Source organism: Cavia porcellus, unplaced genomic scaffold, assembly GCF_034190915.1.
Source record: "Cavia porcellus strain 051 isolate PalLab524CR breed Dunkin Hartley unplaced genomic scaffold, mCavPor4.1 scaffold_8, whole genome shotgun sequence".
In the NCBI taxonomy this organism is placed as follows: Eukaryota; Metazoa; Chordata; class Mammalia; order Rodentia; family Caviidae; genus Cavia; species Cavia porcellus.
Genome location: NW_026947491.1, coordinates 16,626,178 through 16,639,294, shown reverse-complemented (window position 1 = coordinate 16,639,294; position 13,117 = coordinate 16,626,178). Strand labels below are relative to the sequence as shown.

Below are 13,117 nucleotides of genomic sequence, written 5' to 3'. Positions count from 1 at the left end.
TCCATGAAATTAAAAACTCCATTGAAAGCTGGCAAAACCTCTTGAAAGTAACTGAAGACAGACTTTCAAAGCTTGAAGAAGATGTACAGGTTGTGATCGTGAAAGAAAAGATCTCAATAATAACAAGGAACCAGGAAATAATTCAACAGCTGCAAGATGATGCAAGGAAAAATAATTTAAGAGTAATAGGTGTCGGGGCTGGGGATTTAGCTCAGCGGCATAAGCACCTGCTTGCAAGCAGGTGGTTGATCCCCAGTACCAATGAGATTAAAAAAAAAAAAAAAGAATAATAGGTGTCAGCCAAAAAAGCAGGGGTCAACACAAATGACATTAAAAGTCTACTTACAAGGGTTGGGGATTTAGCTCAGTGGCATAAAGCGTCTGCTTGGCAAGTGTGCAGTTGAGAGTTTGATCCCTGATATCACCAAAACAAAAACAAAAACAAAAAAGTCTATCTACAGAAGAATAGCAGGAAACTTCCCAAGCATGGGAAAAAGACATAATGTACAGGTAAGTGAGACATATAAACCTCCAGCTAACCATAAGCAAAATAAATTTATACCTAGACATATAATCCAGAAATACAGCACAATAAAAAACATTAAAACTGTTAGAGAAAAGAAACTGATCACCTAATAACGGAAAACCCATCAAAATCATGACAGATTTCTCAATACAAACTATCAAGTCAATAAGAGGTTCAGTGACGCTATTTCAAGTCCTTAAAGAAAACAACTGTCAACCGAGATTGATGTACCTGTAAAACTATCTTTCAAAATTAATGGAGAGGGGCTGGGGATTTAGCTCAGTGGCATTGGCACTGTCTCAGCCCAAGAAGCTGCTGATGATGGCTGGTGTTGATGACTGCTACACCTCTGCCAGGGGCTGTACTGCTACTTTGGGCAACTTCGCTAAGGCCACCTTTGACGGTATCTCAAAGACCTACAGCTACCTGACCCCTGACCTCTGGAAAGAGACTGTGTTCACAAAGTCTCCCTTTCAGGAGTTAACCGACCATCTTGTGAAAACCCACACTACAGTCTCTGTCCAGAGAACTCAAGCACCAGCAGTAGCTACAACATAAGGGTTTTTACACAAAAGAAATAAAAATGAATGAAGTCTGTCAAAAAAAATTAATGGAGAGGGGCTGGAGATTTAGCTCAGTGGCATAAGTGCTTGCCTGGCAGGCGCAAGGTCACAAGTTTGAACTCCAGCCCAAAAAAATAAATAAATAAATAATGGAGAAACAAGATACATCCATGACAAAGAACAATTGAAGGAATTAATGTCCACCAATCCAACCCTATAAAGAATACTGAAGGACATTCTAAAGAAAGATAAAAAAAAGACCAAAGTTCCAGGAACAGCAGCAGAAGGGGAATCACTGAGCAAGGCAGATAACTGAATGGAGGGGGAAAGTAGGCAGCCAACAGAAGGAAAATAGAATGGCAGATGAGCCAATGCATGTTGGCCATAACCATTAACGTGGATGGCCTACATTCACCAATAAAAAGAAACAGAGACAGAGTGGATCAAGAGACAGGATCCAGGGGGCTGGGGATTTAGCTCAGCGACATAAGCACCTGCTTGCAAACAGGCAGTCGTGAGTTCAATCCCTGGTACCTATAAAAACCAAAAAAAAAAAAAAAAAAAAGAGAGAGAGAGAGAGAGAGAGACAGGATCCATCAATATGTTTTATGCAAGAAACACATTTAACTCAAAACTCAAAAGGAAATTCATGGGCTAAAAGTCAAAAGAGAGAAAACAATGCTCTCCTTTGACTTTTAGTCTATGAACCAGAAAAAAGGTAGAGATAACTTGCCCATCAACTACAGAATGGATAAGAAAGATATGGCATTTTTATACAATAGAAAGCTACTCAGCTATAAAGATAATCTTGAGGCTCCTGTAGGTAAATGAATACAACTTGAGATCATACACATGGGTGAAATGGTTCAGAGTCACATGGGTGAGTATCATTTTGTCTGTCTAGTATAAAAAACTAAAGGAGTTACTGGGATCCAAAATGCACAATAGATATCATGAAAGTGAAAGAGGAGGAAATATCCAAAAAGGGAAAACAGTAGCCATTGTTAATCTACTGTCCTGTTTTGAAACCCTGTACTGTTTTCATTGTTCTGTTTGGTTTCATTAATGTTACATTTTGATTGATTTTGTTATATTTGAAGGCACAGATACCTATATCAAAGATAACAAGACTTCCGGGAGAACATAGCGGACAGATAGCAGCAGGTACGGAGGCTCTCTGAAAGACCCAGCTTAGAATTCAGGAATGGTGCGAAGTAAGGAATCATAAGCAAGAGGAGACATGCCCCGCTGACACAAGAACGAACTGGGCTGAGAGAAACCAACTGGGAATGCAATCCTGGTGCTATAACAGTAATAGAAAAGCCTCAGTGTGGAAGCTGGAGCCCGCACCATTGGAAGCCGAGATTCGGGTTTCCCGCCGCCACTGCTGCATCTACATCAGCTCAGCAGGGAGAGAGACACGCAGAAGCTCTGAGAATGGGAATCACTGAACAGAGTTGAAAGCAGGACGGGCGGGGAGCTGTGCATTGACCTGTGGTGAGTGAGAGAAACTGGGACTCTTCCATGGTCTAGGAGACTTCAACAGAGGACATTCTGGGACCGGGCAGACTTGGGGGAACAGGGCGCTGCAGTGGCTTCAGTCACATATACCCCTCTCAAGCGGGATTGATGAGCAGTGCCTAGCCTACGTGACACAGTCCTAGCCTACATGACGCTGCTGGCTGAGACCAAGTAAGCTAGCACAACCCAGGCCCCAGCGCCTGAAGGTAGATTGACCTGGAGGGGCAGGCCCTGCATAGGCTGCCTGGTCTGCAACTTCCTGGTGCTGCGGTGGGCGGGAACACCTAGCCGGCGCAATTCAATCAGACTGTGGCTGACAGGGAAGGAAGCTGGGCCTCCTATATATGCTTGCATATATAAGAAACAAAGAATATGGGAAGAGGGAGCAACCAGAAAGGCTCCTCAGCCCCCAATCCTGAGAAAGAGGCAATAGCAGACATCGCACCAATAGACATAAAGCGCCCTCTCCAGAGCCTCATAGACGAGTTCAGGAATGAAGTTATTAATGACCTGAAGCTAGACATAAGCAGAATAATTAGAGATATGCTAAGCACCACCCAAGAAAAAACAGATGGTGGAATGGAAGATCAGAAAAAGAGGGGAGAATTGTTTGATGGAGAAAATAGAGAAAGCATAGAATACATGAAGCAGGTTCAAAGAGATTACCAGGAAACTAAAAACTCTATCGAAAACTGGCATAACAGCTTGAAAGAAACTAAGGACAGATTATCTGAACTGGAGGGCAGATTTGTAATATGGGAGCATGAAATGAAAAACGTCTTAAAAATAACTAAGAAACAAACAGCAATAATACAAAGAATAGAAGATGATAAGAGGGTCTATAACTTAAGAATTAAGAACATAAAAGAAGAAGTAGGGACACAAACAAATGAACTACAAAAGCTACTCATAGAAATAATCCAGGAGAACGTTCCTAATTTAGCAAAAGGTAAAGATACTCAGTTGTATGAAGCATACAGGACCCCAGCCACCTACAACCCAAACAGAGCAACACCCAGGCATATAATAATTAAAATTCCAGAAATCCAATGCAAGAACAGAATATTAAAAGCCATCAGAGACAAGAAACAGATCACTTACAAGGGAACACCCATCAGAATTACAGCAGACTTCTCGGCACAAACCATCAAATCACAAAGAGCATGGGGGAAAATAATTCAAGCTTTGAAAGATAATAATCTCCAGCCAAGATTGATATATCCTGCACAACTATCCCTGGAAATTGATGGAAAAACAAGGTGCTTCCAGGATAAAGAGGAACTAGGGGAATATGCAGCCACCAATTCAACTCTACAGAGAATACTGCAGGATATTCTAAAAAAGAAAAATACGAAGAATCCAAAATAGCGGCAGAGAGGCCACAATGAATGGAGCAGAAAACAAAATGAAGAAGACAAACTGACAACTAATGACAGAAAAAGAGCTCAACAGAAATGAGGCAGAGAAGACTGGATGATAGGAACAGCTATTTTGGAGAAAATGATGTCTTAAGAGGTAATACTGATTTAGTATCATCTTGTTTTGAAGTCTCATCAAGCTTTTGTTCTTCTGTCTCCATTGGTCTAAACAGGTTGTATCTTATTGGATTTTATTATATATGATAGTGTAAGCAAAAACTTTTATAGACAAGGAGATTATACAGAAACCATTGTTCATTTTCTGTTAGTTGATTCTAAATACCCTGTAATACTGTCATTCTCTTAAATGGTTTTACATTGTTTTGATATATTTGATGCTACAGTATACAAAGTTATACTCAAAGATTTCAAGGAAAGAGACAATATGGTAACTACTTTTATGTCGGAATTATCTTGTGGTGAAACACTATTTTGCTTAAATGGTTATGTTTTGATCTGTGCTATTTTGCTGTTATGCCCTCTTTTATCTCAATCTCCATTTTATTATTTACTTTTTTATTTTTAACCTTTTAATTAAGGGAAAAATAAATTTTAAAATAGCAGGATATATTACAGTAACCCACTTTGACTTCATTATCTTGATTTAAAGCCCTGTATTGTTCTCACCATCTTGTTTTGACTGATGTTCCTCTATTATGTTTTGCTTTGACAGTACCAGATTCAAAAGTTTAGGCAACAGCTGTGAAGATAGTGGGATTCATTATGACGCCCATTCTGATTGACTATTATCTACTTTTGAAGACCTATAATGTCTCCAATGTTTTGGTGTTGTTAGTTTTGTTCTTTACTGTTTTGTTCAATTTTATTAGAACTAATGATATAGGCAATTCTATTAGGGATAGCGGGAGGCATCATGGTAACCACTGTTGATCACCTTGTATTATGCTTTTACATTATCTATTATGTCCACCCTTTTGATTTGACTGACTCTGTTCTGTTATGTCACATTTGGTTCTAGTCTCTTCCAAAAAAGTAATAAGAACTGTGGGAGCAACAAAACCCAAAATGTGTAATTGTCATTGTACAAAAGAGAGGAAAAGAAAGTGCTCTAAACGATATAACTGCATGTATATTTAAGTGTATAAGATAATGATATTACTGAGTTTTGTTGGATCATTGGACAGAACTGTTTGCAATCTCACTGTTGGAATGTCCACTTTATAAGCTTTAATTTTGTAACTTGAACAATTATTTCTAAGATGACAATATGTAATCCATTAACTAGTGATCTCCTACTGTTTGTTTTTTTTCTGTAAACCTGTATAACTTGTACCTTTTCTCTGCTTTTTTTATCTTTTTCTCCTTAAATAAAATTTTTAAAAAATAACAAAATGAGGGGCTGGTGATTTAGCTCAGCGGCATAAGCACCTGCCTTGCAAGCAGGCAGTCGTGAGTTCGATCCCTGGTACTGATAAAAATGAAAAAAAAATAAAATAAAATAACAAAATGTATTATGGTAGTCATTAATTTCCTTTGACCTTGTTTTGAAGCCCTGTGTTGCTTTAGTTTCTTTTGATTGATTTTATTCTATTTTGTTTTGTTTGATTTTATTATGTCTAATAGTATAAGCAGTTGCTTTGAAGTAACAAGATGAATTATGGTAGTCTCTATTGTATTCTTATTGTCATATTTTGAAGTCCTCTATTGATTTCATTGCTCTGTTTTCATTGGTGTTATTCTGTTCTGTTTTGTTTGATCTTAGTACACCTGATGTTATGGACAGCTATTTTGAAGATAACAAGAGGCATTATGGTACCCATTATTGATTTCTTCATACCTTGTTTTGAAGTCTTGTATCACGTTCATTGTTTTGTTTTGATTAACTCTATTGTTTTCTTTTGGTTTTATTCATATATATATACCAAATATGGGAGCACCCAAATATGTAAGAAAAATATTAACAGACATGAAAATTTAAATAAGCTATAGTACAATTATAATAGGGACTTTAACACCCCATTGTTAAAAAAAGATAGACCAACTAGACAAAAAGTCAGCAAACAAAAGAACTGAATCAAACTTTGAACAAATCGACTTAGTAGATGTGTACAGTGTTCCACCAAACAATATCAGAATACACATTCTTCTCAGCTGCACATGGGTCATTCTGTAAAACAGACCATATACTATCCCACACAACATGCTTAAGTAAATGCAAAGGAATTGAAATTCTCCCGAGCATTATCTGACCACATTGCAATAAAGTTGGAAATCAATGACAAAAGAAATCACAAAAACTCGATAAACATATGGAAATTAAATAGTACTCCTCAACAATCAATGGGTCACAGAAAAAAATAAAGAAGAAATTATACAATATCTATTATCGAACAAAAATGCAAATACCAATTACAGGAATCTCTGGGACACAATGAAGCAGTCCCCATGTTAGCTGTGTGAAATGCAACGTATTAAATTTCTCTATCAGGTGATTCAACAAGCACTACTTTGTCAAATACAAGTGGAGCTCATAAGGTCATTATGAAGATGAAACAATCTAATAATGCAAAGTATGTCCTGCACAGAGAACCTGAACATCTTCTAAGTGTTGATATAGAGTATGGATACAGACACGCTTGGAAGTTAAAGTGCTTGCAGAAGGAGTAAGGCTCATGTACAAAGGTAGATGATGATCTAAGGTTAAAACAGAAAGAAGGCTTCCCCAAATCAGCATAAATTAAAACTAGAAATGGAAATGCTTTCCCTTCAACCTTGCACATGCTTCGTGTGTTGGGTTCTAGCTACTCAGCACTGTGTCTTTTCTTTGGAGCTTTCCCTCCTATCCCCTTGTCCTGCTAATGAAATCCAAATAGTGTGGCTGGAGTCGGGCAACTATTTTAATAATGATTTTTAAAATTCAAAACAAAACAAACAAAAAACATCCAGAGTATTTTTCCTTTTTCCAAACGCAACTATACTGTTCTCAGAACTGTATACCTCAGAAAATACTGATTAATACAGCTCTCCTAAAAAGAAACAATCTGGTGAGTGTCAGACTCTACAGAGGACTACAACAGTTGAAGGAATTAGTCTACAGATGCTGCTTGAGTGACAAAAAGAAAGTATCTTCATCAACTGAAAATTGAAGAGAAAATGTACTGAAAAGGCATGAAACGTAAGCACACATATGCCTAAGCCTTGAAATCTTTAAACCTGTTCAACACACATCTGTATTTGATCTGTATTTGGGCAAATTTATATACCAGAAAATCAAATTCACAATAAAACACTAAAACTCTCATTTATGTTACTGAATACAGTACACTGTAAACCACTGTTTGTTCACAGTTAATGTCCTCTTTCTGACATTGCAGTGACTCATTACTGCTCTGTACCATCTTGAGGAAGTACTGTACCATGTACCATTAGTGTGAAAAATCAGGAAATTTCAAAATTTATAGTAAAATTTGCACTAATTTTTCATTTTCTCTTCATTACTAGAAACTTAACTCAAGGCCTCATGCACATTAGACAAGTTAGTTTACGGTTGAGGTACACCCCAATATATTTATTTCATCAATTATCCAGGTTGCACTTACTCCTAAATTTACTGAGTGTCTGATATTAAAGGTGTGCATCACCATGCCTCAGTGACATTTTCTTTATGCAACCATTGTAATCTTGATAAATCATGGTGATGGGTAACCTCAATCTTAAACTGCCAAGGTAGCACACATCTAAGATCCTAACATTAAAGGAGGGAGAAGCTATCAAAATTTCTCCCAAGCCTGGGTAATTTAGTGATACGTAATCTCAAACTTTTTTAAAAAATAAATTGCAGGGGATGGCCGGGTGGGGGGTAAAAAATAAATAAATTGCAAGACAGGGACATAGTTCTGGGAAAAATTTCTGACATCAGTTCCTATACAGTAAAAAAGATCAAACATCTTGAAATATTTTGTATGCAAGAAAAAACCCTTTGCACTCCTCATCAGGCAAGATGTCCACTCTATTTTTAAACCTAAAGACCAGTCTCCTAATTTCTAACTTTGCCTCAAAAACGACCACATAAGCTGCTCAGAAGTCACAGAAGAAATATTTTCCTTATACTAAATTCTTCCTTCTTTAGGCCTGTGACTTTTGACTCAATATCTGAGCAAGCCAGCATATAATCATTCATTTATTATCACAGTGAGAACAATTTGATTTTTCGAGAAGTTTACTGCTGCACTTGCTGATTTTTGCCATCCTTCAAAATCTCCTGCTCTCCAGTTCCATCTCACTCTCATTTTCTTCTACCATTTCACTCATTTCCTCTTGCCTATTCAAAAAATGCTTTAATTCGGGGCTGGGGATTTAGCTCAGCGGCATAAGCACATGCCTTGCAAGCAGGCGGTCATGAGTTCAATCCCTGGTACCTATAAAAATGAAAAAAAAATGCTTTAATTCTATTCATTCAATTGCCCATCAACCTTAACTACGGCAGTTTACCCCTGCTCAAGTACTTCTTTTATATGAACATCTCATTCAGTGTTTCAGTTTTTTTTATGGTACTGGAAATAGAACTCAGGACCTCACACTTGCCATGCAGAGTGTTTCAATTTTTTAAACAATGGCTGGAAACAGTGCACAGACTACAAAGCAATTAGTTCTGAAATGATGCCTCTTTGCTTTTCCAATCATAGCAATACTACATGCAAATGCAACAGTTCAAGGCATTGCCGGGTTTAACAGGCAGCCCCTCCAGAAAGTTCTTCTTAGCAGGACAAGTTTCTCCTCCTTTGGTAATACATGAACATCACCTCCATCTTTCTCAGCATTCTAAACTCTATGGAAGCCCTTATTTGTAGTCTAATTGTAAAGAATAGTTTAGAGTTAGGAAATGACCTATTTTTTTAAGAATTAAACTGAGAACAGCCAATTACATATAGCATCAGAACAAGAGTATACTTTCTGCAAAAAAAGAATGCAGCCTCCTCCCCACTAAAAGGACTTGCAGCCACACTCTAATAAGTACCTGAATTTCAGAAACTGAAATTACAAAATATCCAGTTTTTCTGATATCTCAGTTTTGTTTTAACAGTGTATGCTAAAGAAATGAGTGAGAGAGCCTGAGTTCAAAGTGGTTGTTTTAACCCTTCAGAGTCCTCGGTGATAGGTGGCCACTAAACACCAGAGCATCGGCTGGGCAAGGTGGCACAAGCCTGTATTCCCAGTAGTTGAGAGGCTAAGGTGGGAGAATCCCTATGAGATCTACGCCAGCCTGGCCTATACAGTGCGTGCAAAGCCAGCCTGATCTGCATTGAAATACTACCTCAAAAAGTCAAAAAGATTAAAAATAAAAAATAAAATAGAATAACCTGAGAATTTACTGGGCTCTGCTTATCTAAACTTAGCTCTGGATTAAGAGGTCACAGTGCCACTCACTCGAGACACTTCTGGAAATCATGGCGCCACTCTTATTTCCAATAAAATCCCTTCTAACTCCGTTCTTTGAGTTCGCGACCTCATTCCTCAGTAATGTGAGACCATGAGCCCTGTTTATGCAGTAACATGGTTGAGAGTAAAGGTTTCACGTGAGAAACTGAAGCGATGACTTTTCCATCGCTGAGGAAGTATCCCAGCGTCCCCCAAAGTCGCTGTTCTCTGCAGACCCGGGGAGATTCACCTCCGACTGGGCCGCACAGGAAGGGACCGTGGGGCAGCGGTGTCACAGCACAGTGTCTGCATGCTGTGGACCCAGCACTGTCCATTCCTGAGCAAAGGAGAAATTTTCAGAAGGTGACACAGCGCCCAAGACCGGGAAGATCTCGGCGACTGCAGCTGAGCAGGGGGGCTGTAAGGAGACTGCCACAGCTGTATCTGACCACTTGCGTCCGAAACGCCTCCTATTCCCTACCATTCCCACCACCCGTCAGGTAACTTCACCATTGCGTGCTTGAGGGTCTCCCAGGATCCTTCCAATGCAGCGCACAGCCAGGAGAAATCACACAACAAAGCGGTCTAGTCAGCCAGGTCCTCTCAGCAAGTCACTCAGTGGTCACTGCGGCACCATGACACCGGAAGTGTCCTCCCCTTCGACCCACCTGATTGGGTAGTTCAGACAGCCCGCCTTCGTCTCTGATTGGCTCCTTTGCAGTTCCTTATCTGACCACCAAGTTGAGAATGATAAATGAAACAAACCTGCTCCAGCGAGAGTTAAGCTCAAATGATACTTGTTTGTTTATTTGGGGGGTTTTGGAGTCAAGTTTTCGGTATGCTACTGAGTCTCTCCTCGAGCTCACTTTTTACACCAGGCTGACCTCGAACTCCAAGCAGTCTCCTGCCAAAACGTCCCTATGTTAAAATTACCGGCTTGAGCTGCCAAGCCCAGCTCAAAAGATAAATTGGAACCAGGAAATTATAAACCACTCTCTTTCCCAGTGTCAGTCTCACTTCCTATTGTTCCTGGCAGCTGAGTTAGATAGAAATATTATAGGCAGTCAGACAGGGCTGCACACTCAAAGGAGCCTGTGAGAAGCCCAGATAACTTGAGCCAGACCTCAAGACAAAAGATCAAGCAAAGGCACCCACATCGTAAGTATTGATATTCTAAATAGGTCTCTATCACCCTGAGGAAGGCAGGAGTCATCCCCAACCCCTTAGGGAAGAGCCACTGCTCTCTAACAATGCCCGATTGTTTTGTGACTCGCTTCCCCATTTGTCCTCGATGTAACCAATTTTACCTGCGCAATTAATCTTACTGGTTGACCATAGTTTTGCCCCAACTCATGCTAGTCTGCCTTGCAAGTTCCTATGTGTTCCCCACCTTAGACCTGCCCACTTTGCGGTTTTATTCTATAAAAATCCCTAGAAAAGACAGTCTTTGGCAATCCACTGGGACCTCTTCAGTCTCTCTCTCTCTCAGACAGAAGCTTTCTTTCTCTCAGTAAATATATTCTGCTCTTAACCTCTGTTGTCCCTAAAATTTATTCTTCGATTTTAGAGAACACGAACTCATACCAGATATATAATAGGTTGGGAGTTTTGTTCCCCTTTATCACTATGAAGAATGCTTATATTTAAGGGCTTTACTTCTGGTTTTTCAAAGCTCCCATTTTGTTGTTGTTGTTGTTGTTGTTTTCTTCTTCTTCTTCTTCTTCTTCTTCTTCTTCTTCTTCTTTCTTCTTTCTTCTTTCTTCTTCTTCTTTTCTTCTTCTTCTTCTTTTTAAAGAGGCGCAGTGGACTCTTCCTGAAAACGGCTCACAAATATGCTCAGAAGATTTCAGGGTCACTGTCCTTTGGAAAAATCAATCCTCAGATGTCAGAAAACATCATAGGTTCAGGCCAGTCCACAACAAAATGGAACTGAAGTAGAGTCACAGAATTGGGAACATAGATCTATATACAGATCATGTAGCATGTCTTTTTTCTGTTAATATTTCAATCCTGGAATATTCAGGATATGGAAACATCGAGGTAAGGATGTACTGATCATGCAACATGTAGCAAATATTTGCTCTGTCAAATGAAATATTTTTCCTCTGTACTATCTGTTGCTATCACAGATAGCACTCAAGCATTCACAGTACTAGGACCTTAGGGTGCTTTTAGGGGTGATAGAGACAAGACAGATGCTTTCCTTATATTTCAATATTGTGATCTAAATCAAATGAACAGAGAGACTAAGGCAAATCATAATAGGGGTCACGAAAAAGATATTAGTAGACAAGATGATATCAACTGATGAATGATTTCCTATGAGAGAAGAGTGGAAGCAGAGGGAAAAACCAGAGCACAAAAGATACATTAAAGAGTCATGGCACAAGAGTTTGCAAAACACAAAACACACAAAAAGCGGGGCTGGGGATTTAGCTCAGTGGCATAAGTGCCTGCCTTGTAAGCAGGCAGTCGTGAGTTCAATCCCCGGTACCGATAAAAAGGAAAAAGACAAAAAAAAAATTAAAATAAGAAATGCTCTCCTCTGTAAAAATTGTAAAATCTTACCTAATTGATATGTTAACCATTGTTGCCCTCTACAAATACAAATAACAGATGTTTGCCCAATCTCAACTTGCTTGTATGCAGGGAGACTTGCTTGTTAGCCCAATCCTTATCTGAAATTTGCTCTTCCCAATGTAATTGCTGCGTTCCTGTCCCAGCCCCCCTCCTTGCATTGTGAGACCAGCAGCTGTTTGTGGTTTTTACAAGCTAAAAGCCCTGACTTTTAGCTGTCAGGCACGCAGTCTCCAAATTGGCTCCTGGAGATTGTGACACCAGGCCTGGCCTAAAACAAAGCCTTTGCTCCCCAAATTTTAATTTCTTGCTTCCTTGGGTTTTATTCCGGGGTCTGAGCTATCACAAATTCAACAGCAAATTCTTCATGTCTTGGGCTTTGTTTTGTTGGGAAGATTTTAATTGCATTTTCAATTTCATTGACTGATATCAGGTTATATGGAATATCCTCTTGATTCAGTTTATGCAATTCACATGTTTCTAGGAATCTATCCTTTTTTCCCAGTCTTTTCTCTTATTAGAGTACAGGTTCTTGAAGTAGGTATTGATGATCTGCAGGATCTGTTGTGTTTTTTCCCTTTGCATTCTGAATTGCTTGAATGTAAGTCTTTTCTTTCCACTTTTTGATGAGTTTGGCTAAGGGTTTATCAATTTGATTTAATCTTTCAAAGAACTCATTCCTTGATTGATTCTTTGTATTGTTACTTAGTCACAATTGCATTAATTTCTGTTGTTATATTTATAATTTCCTCCTTCATACAAGTTTTGGGTTTGATTTGTTCTTTCTAGAAGTTTGAGGTTCTAATATTTGCTGATTTTTTTTGTCTAGTTGATCTGTCTCTGTGACAATGGGGTATTGAGGTCTCCCATTACAATTGTGCTATTACTCCTTTAATTTTTCATGTCTATTCATAATAGTCTTATATAGTTGGGTGCTCCTGTAATAGGTGCATACATATATGTAATTATTATCTCTTCCTCTTGAATTTTTCCCCTAACAAGGATGTAGTGATCTTTCTTGGTTTGAAGTTCACATTCTTAGCATACAGAATAGTACCCCTACATTTTTCTGGATTATGATTTCTTGAAAGATTATTTTTCATCCTTTGAATTTCAGTCTATGAATTTCTTTT

At 38.7% G+C, this 13,117-nt stretch overlaps 1 protein-coding gene across 3 annotated transcripts in view; it reads right to left on the bottom strand.

Moving 5' to 3' along the window:
• LOC100723071 (zinc finger protein OZF-like) overlaps window positions 1-10,059 on the bottom strand; it is a 41,912-nt gene extending 31,853 nt beyond the window's left edge. For all 3 annotated transcript variants that reach the window (XM_063254448.1, XM_013147230.3, XM_003464991.5), the window contains exon 1: window positions 9,918-10,059. Coding sequence is in view for 1 of the 3 variants with exons in the window: in XM_003464991.5 (XP_003465039.2) it covers window positions 9,918-9,920 (3 nt within the window). In the remaining 2 variants the exon portion in view is untranslated. The remainder of the gene's footprint in view (window positions 1-9,917) is intronic.
• Between the last annotated feature and the right edge of the window lie 3,058 nt (window positions 10,060-13,117).